The 18204-nt window shown below is 38.2% G+C and overlaps 1 protein-coding gene across 3 annotated transcripts in view; it reads right to left on the bottom strand.

The window, feature by feature from the left end:
- erbb4b (erb-b2 receptor tyrosine kinase 4b) overlaps positions 1-18204 on the bottom strand; it is a 309821-nt gene that overhangs the window by 129709 nt on the left and 161908 nt on the right. For all 3 annotated transcript variants that reach the window (XM_006802355.3, XM_035912788.2, XM_035912787.2), the window contains exon 3: positions 7889-8075. In XM_006802355.3, coding sequence (XP_006802418.2) covers positions 7889-8075 — 187 coding nt within the window. The remainder of the gene's footprint in view (positions 1-7888; positions 8076-18204) is intronic.

Raw genomic sequence — 18204 nt, 5'->3', positions numbered from 1 at the left:
TAGTTCTACAGTCTCCATTTTCAGAGGCTTTTCTTGTTTCTTGTTTGTTTTGTTTTGTTTGTTTGTTTTGATTTTGGTTGTTTAGCCACTTAAAACGAACCCATGAATCATTGATGCATAAAAACATTCCCTAAAATCAAGGCATGAACTAGTGAACAGAACAGGGATTAGCAAAGAACCAACTTTAAATAGCATATTTAAAGAGATAGCAGAAAAGTGGAGAACAAAATAAGAGCTGGGCTGATTCTCTTTTTGGTACAAGAGACATCGGCATAGGCTCCGTGGTGCTGGACTATGTCAAGCTTTACCTCTGCTTTAAAAAAACATAAAACTTTGTTTTACACCTTTAGACACTTCGTATATATTTCTGTAGTTGGATCTATGAAAATAACAAAAATAATAGTTTTACAGGTATAAAATATTTTTGCTACAACATGTCTACATTGTCTGCAGTGTGTCCTTAACAGAGATGGGCAGTAACATGTTACTGTAATCCGATTACTTTTTCCAAGTAACGAGTAGAGTAAGGGATTGCTATTGCCAGAAGGTAATTAGATTACTGTTACTTTCCCATAAGCAGGCTGCGTTACTGCATTACTAAACCGTGATTTGGTTTGTGAGAGTGTCTCATTACAATGACGGCTGAGCGTGTGACGCCCATGGTAGCAACAGACATGTGTAGATCAACAATATTAAACGACATTACTTTGAGTTTGATTCCATAAAAAGTGACAAAAACATTAGCAACCATTTTACACTCTGTGTAAAATGTATATAGTGCCAAATCACAACAACGGTCACCTCAAAGCACTTTATATCGTAAGGTTAGATACCATGTTTCTAAGATTTTTAGGGCCAAATACAATACTCTTTTTTCTCTGGATTTAGAAGTAGGAAATTAGAGGTCATCCAGGTCTTTTTGTTTTTAAGACATTCCTGTAGCCTAACTAAGCGGCTTTGTCACTTGGCTCCAGAGATTGATAAAGCTGGGTATCATCCGCATAGGATTGAAAATATATAATAAGCCTTTAATATGATACTGCCTAAAGGAACCATGTGAAATGCAAAAGGACTGTATCCCAGCACAGATCCTTTGGAACCATAATTAACCTTGGCATGTGAACAGAACTCTACATTTACATGAACAGATTGAAGTCTATTAGACAGATATGATTCGAACCACTGCAGCCAAATACCTTTTAATACCCGTGTGTTTTAATCTCTTTACTAAAGTATTGTGGTTAGTGGTATTAAATGTTGCACTGAGGTCTAGAGATGGTCTCAAAGGCCATCGTTACCTTCACTAGTGCTGTTTCTGTATTGTGATGAATTCTGAATCCTTACAGAAACTCTTCAGATAAACCATTCATCTGAATATGATTAATTAGCTGTTTTACAACTACTCTATCATGAAATTTTGAACTTCGTCAGGCTATAATTACCTATGAGTGCTGGATCAAGTGATGGCTTTTTAAGAACTGGTTTAATTACTGCCACCTTAGAGGCCTTTGGTATATAGCCCATAAAAAGAGATAGACCGATCATACATAGGATTGAAGCATTAATAAACAGTTTTGTAGCATTAGGGGTCTAATAGAGCTGTTGATGGTTTAGAGGAAGTAATTTTTGAGGTTGACTAGTCAAATATTCACCTTCAAGTTTATTAGTAATATGCAAATGCTGGTTTTGCCCCTTATTTTGCATTTCCATATATCTTTGTATATGTTTCAATAAATCACTGGAAGTATTTCCCAATTTCCCAGCAATGTACATACATACATATATATATATATATATATATATATATATATATATATATATATATATATATATATATATATATATATATATACACATACATATATATATATATATATATATATATATATATATATATATATATATATATATATATATATATATATATACACATACATATATATATATACTTTTGCACATTACTGACTATATTTGTTATTATTACTTTCATTTTCCTCTTCATTGTATTCATGATTTGCAAAGGCTTTTTAAACAAAATATTTGTACATTTCTTTATTCCTTGCAGGCAGGTAAGAGAATAGTTTAAGGCTTTAAAGATTAAGGGGAAGTAAAATGCAATAAACCTAAGGTGGGATAATAATGGTCACTGGTGTTTGAGTTAAACTTTGCAGTCTAAACATATTTAAGGGAGCATGAACTCTGTTAAAACTTTTAGACGACACAGTCCATCATTTCAGTTCTTTGCCAAATGCAGCACACAGAGAGAGAGACGTACACATTTTTAATTGGAGAAGCTCCATTGTGTATTATTATCTTTCCTTTCTCATGGCAGGTTTTGCTATTGTTGTCCATTAATATTTCATAAAGCACATTTATTTTCTGCTTATGAAATCTCAGGCATCGCATTATTAAAGACCGAAGAACAGAACAAATAACAAAAGCATAAAAAAGAAAAATATCCATGCACCCTTTAGACCATGCTGTGAGTGACAGATCCAGATGGCCCTGGAAAAAATATAATCGGGTAAAATGTTAAAGCTAAATTAAGCTAATTTAAGGGAAAGTAAGAATAATATGAAGTCATTTAATTAAAGGACTCCAAACTGTAAAAAATGAGAAATTAAAAATGACAAAAATATGTTACATTTTTTTTAATTAAAAATGTGAAAAACCCTTTATATTAAATGAAGACATTAAAAAAAAGAAACACAAAAATAAACTTTTTGAGGAATTGAGCTTTGTTGACCTGTGGCATAAAAACTAATTGCTTTGGTAATTTCTCTCTCTCTCTAAGCCACATTACACTGCAATCACTTGATATCAGTTACTACACATGGCTTGTTTCGGGCGTAAGTTTAACATGTGCTTCCCCACAATCCACATTAGAGGCTCACAAATGTGACAATATGAATGTCGTCCTTCAAAAAGACGCCCCATCTTGCCCCCTTCCTGCAGTGGTGAAATATTGAGTGTGACACAGGAGTAATTGCATGGGAAGTAATCAATTAGACACACAATTGAAGGAGACCTGAGGTATGTGGGCTCCCAGGCAAGAGGCTTGGCTGAATTCTTGTGATGTGCACTGAACCAATCTACTCTGGCTCCCGTGGCCGAATTTCTCTTTCGTCTACTAGTAGTTAGACGATGAACGAAAATCTTGGGGATCAGAAAAAGGCTCCAATTTTATGCCCCCCCATTTACCAGTTCCTTGTCTGGGGGAAACACATTAACTCAAATCATTCCCGTCAACGTGCCCCATTCCATCCTTTTCCTGCTTCCCCTGTGTATCACTGTCACATAACACTAAGAAGGACACACTGAGCAGATGATATTGACTCAACAACTGCAGTAGCCTTTGGAGAACAGAGTCAGACTCAAGTGCGCAAGAGACTTTTGCATACAGTACAGATTGGTACAAGCATGCATGTGTTTGTGTGAAAGGCATCAGTGTGACAAATCAAGACAGCCAACTAAAATATGATGACCAACAGAGAGCCAAAGACAGGGATAAAGAGATGGAAGAAAGACAAAAAATGGGATAGACAAAGAGAGAGCAGATGGGCCATGAAGGAGTGGTTAACGCCTTGGCGTAAAACACAGGCTTGTGTACATGCATGCGATGAGAGAGGATCATTCAGCAGATGGGGCCTCAGATTGGATGCTTCATTTTGGACAGACGCAGTGCAGGCGTAGGGTGGTTAGAAAAATGAATCAACAACACAAAACAAATCTGAAAGAAATGAAATGAGGAAAATAGAGGGGGGGTGGGGGGTGGCAAAATCAGAAAGCTCATCTGTGTTGTGCTCCTTATTGAGGCTGTTATTATTTTGCCAGGGAAGCAGGCTGTAATTATCATGTGAAAGCACAGAGGCTACCCAGGGTTCATGTGAATCCACACAGAAGTGGTGAAAATGTTTGCCGTAGCAAGAAGGAGGACAGTGCGGGTCATTATGCATCAAAATATGGATAGGGAACTTTGAAAATGTCAGAAGCCAGCTGTATTTAACCTTTTTTCTTGCTTGGACATAGGGAGAAGTAAAAAGAATGACTTATTTAAAGCTTTTCCTTGTAGCTATCAGAGAGCTCACTTGCACACCCAAAATGCCTAAAAATGAATAGTCTTATAACGGCCAGGACAGTTTTTTGTTCCAGAGGAAGAAATGTCAAACAACACAACTAAACTTTCTGCACTTAGTGCCTATATTTCTTATTCTATACACCCCCGTGCACACACACTATCCTTAACTTTCCCCGGCTTGACTGTGCCTTATATTTCATATTCATGAGGATAACTTAGCTAAGCTTGATTGAAAGGTGCATCAGAGGGAGTCCTATCCCTGCTCAGCCAGAGACGTCCTCCACCCCATCCTCCAGTCCCCTCAAATCCAGAGAGTCCATTCACAGCTCGCGGAGAGTGCACCAGGAAAATCAATAAGTGCAATGCTACAATATACTAGCGACAAATTGATTTCATCCCAAGGCAATTTCAAACCAAGTAGAACTGTGTGTGGGTTTCAGCACCGAAGGGGTCTTTCACTGTGCCTTCTTTCGATTAGCCCCTTATGTATTTAATATGTTTTATCCTCTTATATATGTTGCTTATGAATTTTATTGATCATTTTACACTTCCCCTGGGAGCTACTGCAAGAAGAACGATGGGCTAATATGACAGCAACATCAAAGGCCTCGTAATGAATGAGACTGCTTTGGACTCGCTACAGCAGCTGAAGGAAAGGAAGTTTGATCTCTGCTGCTTGAAGTACAGGAGCGGGTTTATCCTGATAGTTTTAGCTTATTTCCTTTCTCCGCTTGCGCACAGCCAAATGATGACAACTGCAACAGAACAAACTGGGACACAAGTGACTTGTCTCTCCCCACAGCAAGAGCTTGTTTAACTGTCAGGTCCATCTGCACAAAAAAAAGTGATATGATAGACCCTTCAAGACAAGTTTCTTGTTCTGAAGTGACAAGTTTGTATAAAGGTTTTCTAGGGTCCACAGTTATAGACATGATCGTGAACGGCCCTATCTACCCAAAGCTGACATGCATGTACGTGTGAAAAGTTCAAGACACAAGAGGATAGGTCCTTTTAAAAGTAATACTATCAAGCTATTTGTGATTTAGGTCACCTCAGTGTCTTATCTCCCTTGATGTAATCCCACACTGACCAAGTGATGATTAAGGCCATGTGGGGTATATTAATTGTTCTTCTAGAGGCACCCGTGAGAGCCATTTCTGATCTCTACATAATATATTTCAACACAAACCAAACCTTTAATCGTTAAATGATTGCATCTTAATAAGAACAAACAACAACCAACATGTTTTTGTCACCACGAAAGCGAGCACAGGGGTGAAACACAAGCACTCATAGTTATGAAGTAGAGCAGATTCTGACCCTGGTTGTTGTGCATAACTTCCCCCTCTACTTCATGGCTTGAGGCCACGGATGGCACATCAAACAGCAGCTTCTCACAGAGAACCGCCCTGGCCTCCCTCCACGCTCACTTCAACTTGGCACCACAATGGAAAAGGAAGGGCACAGCAAAATGCTATGCTGGACAAATGTAATTCCCCAAGTATGGCACCACGTGTGAGAAAGAATAGAAGGCAGAACGTTAACACCCCAGCACATACTGAAGCTGCACATGCAGACTGATGGCTGCGTTGTTTCTCGCAACTCTGGGGAACAACCAGGAAAGAACAGCTGAAGACAACAATGAATTATTTAGAAAGTGAATTTGGAAGAGGTAAGGAAGGCACAGTCTCAGTACCATCCTCACACATCTTCGTAAATGTCACGAATTGAATGCTAATCTTTCACTAGGTCATTTTGTTCTTTTCTTTTACATTTTTGGAACACGCCAATGTCACTGTCTTCTTCTTATGACTCAGTGTTTCCCTTGGAATTCTTTATATTGTGTCTACATTGTGTATACAGATACAGCCTGTCTGTATTTTTTTTTTAGATAGGTAGTTGTTAAATTCTAGTAAATTCTGTGTGCTGTAAATCTGATTTAAGAGCAATTCAATTGATATTCAATTGGTTTTTCCAAAGACATGTGTACTAGTTTGTCACTTGCAACAGACACCGCCCCAACATGACCCACTTTGAGTAAGCAATTAAGAAAAGTTATTAGTGTTTTTATTTATTTATGTTTTGTTATTGTTATTTTTAAATGTAGGCAACAATACAGGTATTCATTATTAATGTCAAAGCTGCTGCAGAACAAGAGCAAACATGTGTGGCAGATGACATTTTTACTGTGATCAACACACAAGCATAGAGATGTGCTGATGCATTGATCACTTAATGTATCTATTTCTCCATCTTGAACATTATCAGAGCTGTCAAGGGTCATGCAAACCCTTATTTACTCTTATTCAGCCACCACAAAGTATCGATTCTGTCCATATCTTCGCCCGCTTTGATCATTTGTGATGTTGGATTTAGCTTCAAGATGAGTGAATGGCAGCTTTGATCTTATTTCGAACACACTGCAAGAAAGGTGTGCTGCTCTGTAGTGGAAAAGCTGTGCATCTTTTTTGCGAGTCTAGAGGTTCATTTTGTGCTGACCTCAGGGTCAGTCTGCAGAAGATAACCTTCTAGCACTGGATCATTTTTCATAAAAAGGCAGAGCCGCCCACACAATCCTTTCCTTCTCACTACGCAGTTTATCAGCAATCACTAGGACACAATATTCTCAAATAGATTTCAGGTGGTAACTCATACAAGAATACGTTTTTGTCTGAGCAATAGCTGGAAATGATAAATTAGATGTATTTTCACAACTTTGTCAGATGGTATAATACCCCTTCATATAAAAAGGTGAACTGTGATAACAGCACCCGTCAGGATAAAGAAAAAAAGTAAAGAGTAACCCACTTCCAGCACACTTAAATTGTTTGATTGTGCAATGTGAATTATAAGTGCAAGTATACATACAGTATGCTGTGTGTCTTTGTCAAAAGAGTCAAGCTGCAGTTTACATCCATGGCTGTATGTTTGAGTTTTTTAATCTTGTTTGACAAAACTCCAGTCACGACTTCCATGAGTCATAGTTGAATACTGAATATTTTCAGAGTCACAGGCCTTTAAATTACATGGTGATAGTTTAAAATTTGACGTTTTTAAAGTTGTGATTTTTAAATTTCTTAAGTTCCAGAAGCAGAAAAAAAAAATATTTTAAGGAATATTTTAAGGAGTGACAACTAGAAGATGAGCCTGATATCAAAATATAGGTAAAAAGGAAACCTTTCATATTCTATAACTTGTTTTGATCAGCTAAATATGCCACATGGTGATAGAACCCTTTAAAGTTTACCCAAAAAGTACTTTTTGAAGTTTGTGAATTATCAGAAAACATCTAGACTTCTAGTGTTTGATACTCCATGACTAAGATATTAATGATGGAGTTTTTGTTTTTGAAGCTTGAGTGTATCCATGATATAAATGCTCAAATTTGGTAGCAATAGCAAAATCATGCTGAACATAAATGGGAATTTGGCTTTAGACTGTGAGACTTGCAATAATTATAAACTTTCATGTGCTTTGCATGTGTAATTCTTGTACTAAAGGCATTGTGATTCTGAGGGGATCATTTTGGAGACACTCACTGTTTTCTTCATGGAATGGGCCTCTTGCCCTAACTATTGCTTGCACGGAGGCCTAAAAACAACATAAAATGAAAATATTCCTCTATTTTTATCACCTTTTGTTATAATTTTTCTTAATACACACAACTGATTTTAATGTGATTCTTCTAACTCACCTCTGAATTGTAAAAATTGATATTACAGGTGTTTTGAAGCTGGATTGTTTTTTTTACTCATTGCGTGTCCATTAACATAAAAAAAATGTGAGTAACCAAAAAATAATTCAACTTGCCTGTGAGATTTTTTAGACCCAACTGGCGCAGGCCAAAGTTTCCATCACGTCTGTAATTGAGGAAGATTGCAAGGGAGTAGCGGTCCTCGTATAGCTTGGTTCCTCGGATGATTCTCAAGTTCTCTAATGGCAGGTAGTCAAACTGGTTGAGAGCCACCAACACATAGCCTGTCACTTCCCTGATAGACTGTGGATAGAGGTATGGAAATAAGTGTTAGTGTGCATTTTAAGTGTGTACATGTTGCATAGATGAAAACACTAACAACACATTTCTAGGGAAAAAAAGAAAAACAACTTGTGCCTCTCATGGCGAATGTAAAATTAATTCAGTAAACAAGTTAGTGTAAAGGCAAAAGGCACAAGGTTATCACAGTTCTGTGTTTATAGTGGCTGCATGTTCTCAGGCTAAAATTCATCACATAATATCTAATTGATCAAGAAAAAAGATAACACTGAATTTCTGCAAGAACATCCATTTTAGCGTCTTCCAGAAACTGTTATCAGTTCAAAAACCACTAAAAACTTCATGTTTAGTGTCTGTAACGGATTATATTTTGACAGAAATATAATTGATGTTAACATTGCCTATTTTGCAGTTCAGTATATTCATTATTATTATATATATTTGGACAATGACACAAGTTTCATTTTTTTTTACATGTTTACTGAAACATGTTCCAATTATAGTTAAATAATAGACATGGACATAATGCGTAGAATCTCAACTTTTATTTGGGGGTTTCCACATTCAAACTGGACAAAGGGTTGAGGAGTTTCAGCTCCTTAACATGTGCCACCCTCCTTTTAAAGGGACCAAAAGTAATTGGACAATTGACTCAAACGCTATGTATTTCATTATCAGTTAAGCAGATAAAAAGCCTGGAATTTATTTGAGGTGTGGTCCTTGGATTTGGAAGATTTTGCTGTGAAAGACAACATGCGGTCAAAGGAGCTCTCCATGCAGGTGAAACAAGCTATACTTAAGCTGAGAAAACAGAAAAAAAAAACATCCAAGAAATTGCTACAGTAGTAGGAGTGGCAGCAATAGGGAGCAACGCAAAAAGACCTGGACATCTGGATGAGAACGAGTGTGTATCTTTATAAGAGGACCCAAATGCAGACTACAGAAGACAAAACTGTGCTTTAATTAAGGATGTGCTGTTTATTAAGGCAGATAACAGAAATAGTTAATCCAAAATAATAAAAAACAGACAGTGGAACACCTACATTGGGGAAGCTAGAATAAACAAACGTAAAACCTGGAACACTAGGAATGCCTTGAGATACCTTGGATTTTAACGAGGTAATGTGGAAACACAAGGAGGATTTAGCAGGAGATTTGCTGACGCACCGACAAAGGACTGAGAAAGACAGACAATAAATACACTGAGGCATGACAAGAGTGAAACTGCAGTGAATTGGATGCGACGAGACGGGGAAGCAAAACGTAACACACTGAACACAGGACGAAAGATAAAACAAGAAACACTGAGACACAGACCTAACACACAGCAAAGGGAACGAACAACCAAGGAGGCAAAAGATGAGACACAAGGAGAGGAACAGGGGAAAAAGGTTAGTGAGCGAGAGAGAGACACGGAGAGAGATACAAACATGGAGACAGAAAAACCTAACAGAGAGGAAACTACAAACTGGGGAGCAAGAAACTCAGAAACATAGAAACAACTAAACTTGAGTCTAGCTGTAGGACTGGAACTTAACCATCCTTATAATACAAAAGTCACAAAAAACTGGGTCAAAAGATACCCTAACACTGTCATTGTCACGAAAGTGTTTTTAACAGAGTACTAAAAATGAGTATTTTCAGTTACATAATTTGTCCAATTACTTTTGAGCCACTGAAATGAAGGGATTGTATTAAAAAATTCTCTAGTTCCTCTGATTTTTATACAATCTTTTTGTTAAACCCACTGAATTACAGCTGAAAGTCTGCACTTACATTTAAAATTCATAGTGGTAATGTGCAGAAACAAATATATATGGACAAAAGTTTCCCATTTCTTAAATATCAGTAACAGAATTAGCCAGACTGACCAATTCTAACATCTATTTTCTGTTTAGGTTTTAGCCAAACTCAGGACGGAGCATTTGAAATAATTCAGCGATGGTGGACATAGGTACAATAATAAAAATAGATTAAAATAGGAAAGCAAAAGAATAAAAAAATTAATATGAGGACTACAAGACAAAAAACCAAACAAACTAAGTAATGTACTCTAAGCATCTGTCTTCAAGGTCGTTCAATAATGCCAATGAGCTGAGTTCAGGCATCTAGGAGAAGAATTGACTGTGGGGTTTGTGACCTTACTTCAAAACTTGGCACAGGGTTCGGGATTCGTGTCCGGGGCCTGGCCTGGGGTGACTGAGCCACAAGGACAGGCACTGCTTCACACTTTAAATGTCATTTAGGAGGGGATATAACGACTGTCGAGACTTTGGCGAGAAGCCATCCAGTTGGATCTGCTATTGCATGAATCAAAGTGACAGGCTGTGTCCTCTTTCTCCCATCCACCATCATGGTGGCTGTCATTAGCAGACAGGCGGTCAGAGAAGTCTTTCCACGCCGGCCCACTGATGCTGATAATCAACAAGTCTGTGTGTGAAGTGCTGCTGCAGCTGATGTACTGAGCTGAAATAAGTCCTAAGGAGGGCCCTGGCAGTGTAGTCATGGCGGCTGACAGCTGTCAGAGAGCATGGCCATCAGCCACCAGTAAGTAAGCCACAGTCGCAGCTCTGTCATCATTACCCAGCTGATTACCATTAATAGAAACAGACAGGCCTTGAGTGTCTGTGTACCTATGTGAGTGATTGATGGGGACGTTACATTCAGTATGTCTCTGAATGTGTTTATCAATTTAAAAACTACCTGGAGAAAAAAGGACATAGCGTAAACTTCTTTGTGCTGATGAAACGATCCAGTGAATTAATAAGAGCAGTGGTGGGTTTGAGGCTTCAAACGTTGAGGAGCATTATGATGGTGCAACTAAACTTGACCACACCATAAATGTACATTTATTGATTTGAATCAAGAGTATGTGTACATAGAGAATATATTGAGCTTTTTTTCAAGTGAGTGTATGTAGTACTCTTTGCCAACACAGAGTTTGGCAAGGTCTTTAGATTAGTCACATTCACCCCACTAAGTTTGAAGGTCTTTTCAACCCTGCTACAAAACCAAATATGCGGCACTCTGTGTAGCACAGTGACATAGCCTTGGACACTGCCATATCCAGGTACTCTTTCTTCCTCACAGAAGACTGAGGGCAGCACACAACAGCAAAAGCAATCATCTCTGGCTGATTAAATTTAAGCATATACAGTAGCTAATAATTACTTCAAGGCACATACTTCACGGATTCCTTTTATATTGTATTTTCTGAGGTTGTTTGTTGTCCCACTCACATAGCTGTCGTTTGTTATTTTCAAGCCACCAAATCGATAGCTTCGAAAGTGCAACACTGCAAAGGGAATAAAAAGAGGGAGAAGGAAGTGGCAGAAACACATGCTTTTCCCCCCACAGAATGTTTGTTCAATAATGAACTGCGAGAAAAAAAGGAAACAACTTGTAGTGATTACAGGCTCTTGCTGAGCTAATGGCCGAATATGCTCTGTGCGTGGTCACTTTCATTAAACACAGATCAACAAAACAAGCACCCCTTGGCAATACCACTGGTGCAGGCCAAGCACATAGTAAAAGTACTTCAGGGAGACAAGCACCTGGATTTCAACACGTTTTGATGCATAAGTTCCCAAAGGAGTATATCTGTATATAACATTCAAACAGATATTAATGCAAAGAAGCAGATGTGATTATCAATGTAGACTGCACAGGTGCCGGTGCAACAGTTTTTCTATGTCTATATTAGCGCTAAATACGATGATTTGCATTATGCCCTCAATTTAGCTACAGTGAAATTAGAGCATTAAATTACCTGCTAAATATAACACCATGACACAATGTTGTCCTGGATTTCTACCAATAAAAATAGCTCTTCGGTGTGTCGATAGGTGTGTGGGCCACATCTTCCAGAAATCCAAGTTGTAATGGTCTTTGCATGCATTTTCAGGATTTCTTTTTAATCTTAACACAAGTAACACAAGTAATTATTTATACCAATGCATCATTACAAATTCAAAGAGGTCAGTGCAAACTGTTGATCATCTGCAATCTCTTAAGTGAATAAAGACAGCTTTTTTTAAAAAAAAAAAAAAAAGAAGAGATTATGTCTACAGTTGGACGTTAGACTCCCTCTAGCAACTTTTCAGTTCATCCAACCTCACACCCTACATACCTCCTAAGAGATCAATGCGTCAGGATCTCAGCAACAGTGAACAAAAAAGACCTAGAGAGCCAGATTCACTAGATTAACAGGGATTTCTCCCTCCTCCCTACGCTGGAGCATTTGTGAACGGAAGTGTGGCAGCGGAACAAAAACCTCACTTGAGTCACTGAGACGTGCACAGTTTTGAAATCGAGTCCTTCAATCCCTGACTTCTAAAGGAAGAGAGGGAGGTTTCGGGGGTAGAGTCAGTGAAGGAAGGAGAAAGAGCAGAAGATTTTCTTCCTGCACACTGCAGGAGAAGCTCAGACGAGTGGACTGGGCTAGTCTTACGTATATTTTTACGCATAATTAAAAACATACCTGTTCCAGGTCAGAAGAGACAGAGAGTAAACCAAAAGGTGTGAGGAAAAGGTGAAATGTTAGGCTGCGGGTGGAGGACATTGGCACCATTAGCATGTTTGAAGACACTGAACACACGTTAGCATGATTGCCTCTCATTTCCATACATATTGAGGCAAAGATATGTGCTCTGCAGGGCTGCGGTCACTGAAGTCAGATACACAGAAGTGCACTGGGGGTGGGCTTAAGGTTTGCATTGCTAAGCCTCAATCCTCTATTTCCATATCGGTTGCTTAAATCCTCTGCCTGAGCTCACATCCACATTTGTACACAGACACAGAATCGGATGAAGTGTCTACAAATGTAAGTAAGAAAACCTCCTGACTTTTTCCAGGAGATCACCTTCAGTGGAACTGGCATATAATGGAAATATTACTGGCTGGCAGTTGTCCCATATTGCTTTACTACTGTTTTGACAATAATTCCTGAAATTAACTCTATTGTGAATGAAGGCAAATGACTTCCTAAATCGGTTATAATATGATGTTGCGACGCCATCCCATTAAGTGGCCCTGGTGAAACTGGTATCCTTTTTTCATTCTCAGCCTCAGAAGTGTTGCCATGCCAAGTGCCCACCTACAACCCACCAGCTCCTCAGTAATACCTCAATCCTTCTGGAGTGGCTCAAACCCAATATGAGCCACTTCAAACACCTGCAGGTGATACTGCCTTTGATGTATGTGTGTATTTGTGTGGAAGTATGCACACCAGTGTATGTTTCGGAATCACAGAAGTATCTCTTATTGCCTTGGCAAGTTGATTAGGATGACTCATCTTTGACAATGAAGAGAAACTCTCACTTGTGTTTCTTACACCACTTGTCTTATGCTTATGTGTGTCTGCGTGTGCAAACATGTGTGTATCTATTAGTGTGCGTGTGCGTGTGCATGATGATGCCTGTGTGGCTGTACAAAGGCATTCTTGTGTGAGATTAGACAGATTTTTCTGTTGTTAACTGTGGTAACAAAAGCCAAAAGAACAAGTGACATGAAAGATTTGAAACCTCTCTGTTGGGCGTTCCACGTCCTTCATTTGCCTCTACAGTGGGAGAATGCCAGCTGTTTTCTACGAATACTACTTTACTCAAGCACAAGTGAGGATTTTAAAGGGGAAATATTATATTATCTTTATAACAAAGCAAAAAAACTAGTTTAAGTGTACTGAAATAAAAAAAAATCACAAAGTTACAGATAATTTTATGACGACTGAATGCAAGATAAAACATCATAAACTGATATTTGTTACTAACAAGTGTGGGTTTGGCATGTGGTTGATATTTGGGCTGGCTGTTGCTGGCTAATGAGATTGGCAAGAATGGGTGACTTTGAGAAGTCCCTGTTCAGGGTGATGTACGGAGAGGCAATGTGTAGTACTCAGTTGGAGTGTCATTGGTTGCGACAGGATGACAGTCGACTTGTCAAGCAGGATGACAAAAAAGCCCTGTAAGGTGAATGCATCATTGACAGAATACACCATCCTCAAATTCTGAAGGAAAGAAAGGCTAAACAGTGAAACAATCATATGAAGAAAGAGAAATGGATTGAAAAACAGTAACGCATAATGTATGAAAATCGAGTACACGTACGGTTTCAGTATCTCATTTTAATCCAGGAGAGCCAGGATTTCTTAGAAAGCATTTTCATAATTCTATTTGGTCTATGGTGTATTTTCAGGAAAGGTGGTTATATAAGTAGAAAAGAAATCTCTCACAACTTTCTTGACAATATTGGCATTGAGGTGTCGAACTCCAGGCCTCGAGGGCCGGTGTCCTGCAGGTTTTAGATGTGTCCTTGATCCAACACAGCTGATTTAAATGGCTAAATTACCTCGTCAACATGTCTTGAAGTTCTCCAGAAACCTGGTAATGAACTAATCATTTGATTCAGGTGTGTTGACCCGGGGCGATATATAAAACCTGCAGGACACCGGCCCTCAAGGCCTGGAGTTCGACACCCCCGGTTTAAGCTTTCACAGAGGGAACTTATAAGATGAGGCCTGCTTATTTCAATTTCCCTTAAATGTGACTATCATAGGTTTGTGCCCAATCCTATATTTTACATACTATGCCATCAGGGCAAGTGTCTTGAGCCTCTTTCAGTTCTTCAAATATACAGTGCATCTCCCATGTGTACTACATAGGTCAGACAGAACTTTTATATACACAATTAAAATAATTTAGTAGACCCTGGATAGGAAACTGTGATGTAGCAAAACTAACAGGTCCACTGCAATACCCTATCTCTGGTTCTAGTGTTTTAAGAGGGTGTCAGACTAAATTGTATCTGTAGCCTTATGATTTCCAGGCTATTGTGCTACAAGATCTGAGAACAATGTGAATGTGCAAAAAGCACAAACTGGGCTACCACAGAAACATATACAAAAACAAGTATGTATTTACTCATCCTAAATATAAGATCAATAAATATAAAGCATTTATTTAAATGCAGCATCTGATGCTTCTTTTTTATCTGGAATGTTTTTTTTCCATCTGTATGAGACACGTGGTGATTTTCTTAAAAATTATTACGCAGATTTTTGGTCAGATACTGATTCAGATGTTTGCGGTGTCTGAACAGACATGAAAAAGGGACATATGTTAGACTGTTACAACGTCTGCCTTTTATTTTTGTTCTTATGGACAAAGCAAAAGGTTCAACTTTCCTGATGTAGTAATAGATGGAGGTGGCACATTTGGTCATGTCTCTCAGCTTATCTAACTCACCTCCCTTAGTCAAAGCTCACACAACAATCATGACACAGTTCCTCTTGCTTTCCTTAGGAAAGTAAACCGAGAGAAAAATCAATATCAGTCTTTTATTTCCTTTTATTTTTCACGTTGTCTTGTTTTCATCCAGTATATTGACTGTGTTACACTAAATAATTATGTAATGAACAAGTTAAAATAAAAATTAACTTACTCTGGGTATGTTCTGATGCAGATGTGTGACATATTGCAGTTATCAGTCATCAAAACTGTGAGATCAGTGTTTCTGCCAGTTGGTACTTTAATCAGATATGATACCGACTGGCTTTTAACATAATTAAACACAAAATTAGTATTTCTGAGACTCACTGATTATCCTAAAAATCAAAAAGAATAAAATATAACCAAACTTGTGCCACAGTGGCCAACTAAAATACTATTACTGTTTGCAAGTGTCATGGAAAGTCAGTGCTAGTTTACCATCACTGCTTGTGGTGAAGGAGTCCTGCTTTCCTGAACTTTGGCCAAGTTAAGGAGCTACAGCAACAACTCTGATTAATGTTTGCTGTCATTGCTTTCCATTATTATTATTATTATTTTTAAGCATTAGACTTTTGAGCCAAACTCATTTACAGAGTGTAATAAAAGTCCACAAAGACTTTGCAATCCCTGTAAAACATTTTACACCCACCTGTTCAGTATATAGCAACTCAGAACATCTGTTCTGCCACTCAGCAGCTTACTTTTAAGAAGCTGATGCGTTTTCAGTTTTCATTGTCTAATAGCTGTGATTTCACTTTATGTTTATCACTGAGATTATAATTGGGGGTGGTGATGTACTGGAGTGGATTTAAAATATTTTCCTCTATTTTTCTTCCTTCATTTATGTTAGTGAACAATGCATTTAAAAAACAAAGAGCAATGTTGAGTTATTTATTAAAAATACATTACTGAATTTTATATTGGGTAATATATAATATCTATCTTTATTTTTTAATCTGCTGTGTTTACTGAACGCTCCTTGCCTTTCATGGACTTGTGGGCAGGAAAATGTATACACAGCCACACATACACACACATCCATACCCTCTTTTGCTGTCTCTCATCATGGCAGTCTTTCCCATTTCACCTCCCTGACAGTTCCTGAATTGAGCTAGAAAGCCCTCTGTCATTAAGAGCGATTCTCACCTTTTGGCAGGGAAATGAATAGTGTGGTGTTCACCTTATCCTATGCTATGAGAACCATCAATACAGAGTGTGCAGAGAAAGGCATATAATTCATGCTACCACTTTCCTTCAATACCTGTTTAGTTAGGTATACTTTATATAATTCCTGTAATTTGGCCACTGCACTATCATTTAGGGGCAGTGGATAGCGGAAGTATGGTAATACAGTAGAAGACCATCACTTTTGCTGTATAGCTTTTGACAGTATTATTGAATGTTATAAGGAAATGTGCAGAATAAAAACACAAACAATGGGCAAAATCAATATTACAACTGCCTTTTAAAGGTTTATATAAAAATGTGCTTGTATAGTACAAAGTCTTCAAAGCTTGGTGGTAGACAGCCTATTTGTACTTAGGATACCCTTGTAAAGGTGTCCTCATTAACTTTGATTAGCTTAATGCTCTTCTCCAGTTGTACCTATAATCGAATGTTGTGTACCTGACATTTTAAATTGCAATGCAAAGCTAAGCAGCAGGCAGCATCAATTTCATCCTCCATTTGTCTTCCGAAGCCTACCTTCAGAAAAGAGATAAAGACAGATAGAAAATGAGAGCAATGAAGTGACACCACTTCCCAAGAGACAAACTTGCGACTCCATCAGAGCACTGGTAATGAGTGGACTCCAGTGGGGAATTCTCCAAATTGACTAATTTGTAATTGATTCACTGCATTAATTACCGGGCTGGTTACGCCTGTGTCATGGTTAATATTGTGCTGATCTGACGACGTTGGGAAGCCCGTATGCATTGGGACTGTTCGGGTGAGGCAGCCATTATTTAATTATGCCACACATATCTGCCGGTAAGGCAAGTCTTAATCCGAGAGTAATCACTTGCCCACACTCCCCTACAAGGATGTGTGGGAGGAGGGTGCTGGGGTGGTAGGTAGTCCTGTAGCCCATGGTTAGCTCATTAATAGAAAATTTTAGGTTATGAAAGTAGAAGGCTCTAAATGTCATTATTGCTGAAGTGCTAATTATTTAATTGTAGTGACACTCAAAATAAATTCCTCCTTTGGAAATATTGACAGCAACTTAACCCATTAAACATCTTTTTTAAAATTATTATTACTTTAACTTTTGCATTTGTCTACGATTCTAATAATCAGGCTTGTGTGAATAAATCTACGAAATGGATATTCTTTGAGTGACTGAAAAATCTCATTATCCTTTTGCACAACAACCTGCACTATTAAAATGAGTGTTGGCCATGTGACTCATCAAAACAGACCACATGACCTATTTCTAAAACCAAGCACAGAACACATACTGTACCCTCCGTTTTTTTTCCTCTTTATCAACTCTTAGTTCAGCAGCAGTCTGTTTTCAGCCCTGAGCAAAGAGACATGATAAAGTAGAGGTCTTTCTCTCTCTCACAGTTGATTATATTTTTGCTTTGATCTACAGGGGCCATCCTTAAACCATTCTCTAAGAGTTTGGACCTAGCACAACACAACAAAAACAACACCCATGGCTATGGGAGTAACCAGGCTCCATTATGCCCTTATTTTAGTGTAGCAATCTAAAGAGTGCCGGCAGGATCTTTAAATCATCTGCAGTCCACAGAAGCATAGAAAACAGTCAGTCCCTAAGTGAGTTCTAGGCATCTTTGAAGAAGCTTCAGGGCAATCCTATAGGTGCCTAGAAATTATCTAAAAGTAAGAATTACAGGGTGTTTGTT

This window comes from Neolamprologus brichardi, chromosome 16, assembly GCF_056152115.1.
Source record: "Neolamprologus brichardi isolate AB-2024 chromosome 16, ASM5615211v1, whole genome shotgun sequence".
Lineage (NCBI taxonomy): Eukaryota > Metazoa > Chordata > Actinopteri > Cichliformes > Cichlidae > Neolamprologus > Neolamprologus brichardi.
This window is presented reverse-complemented; position numbering and strand designations above follow the sequence as displayed.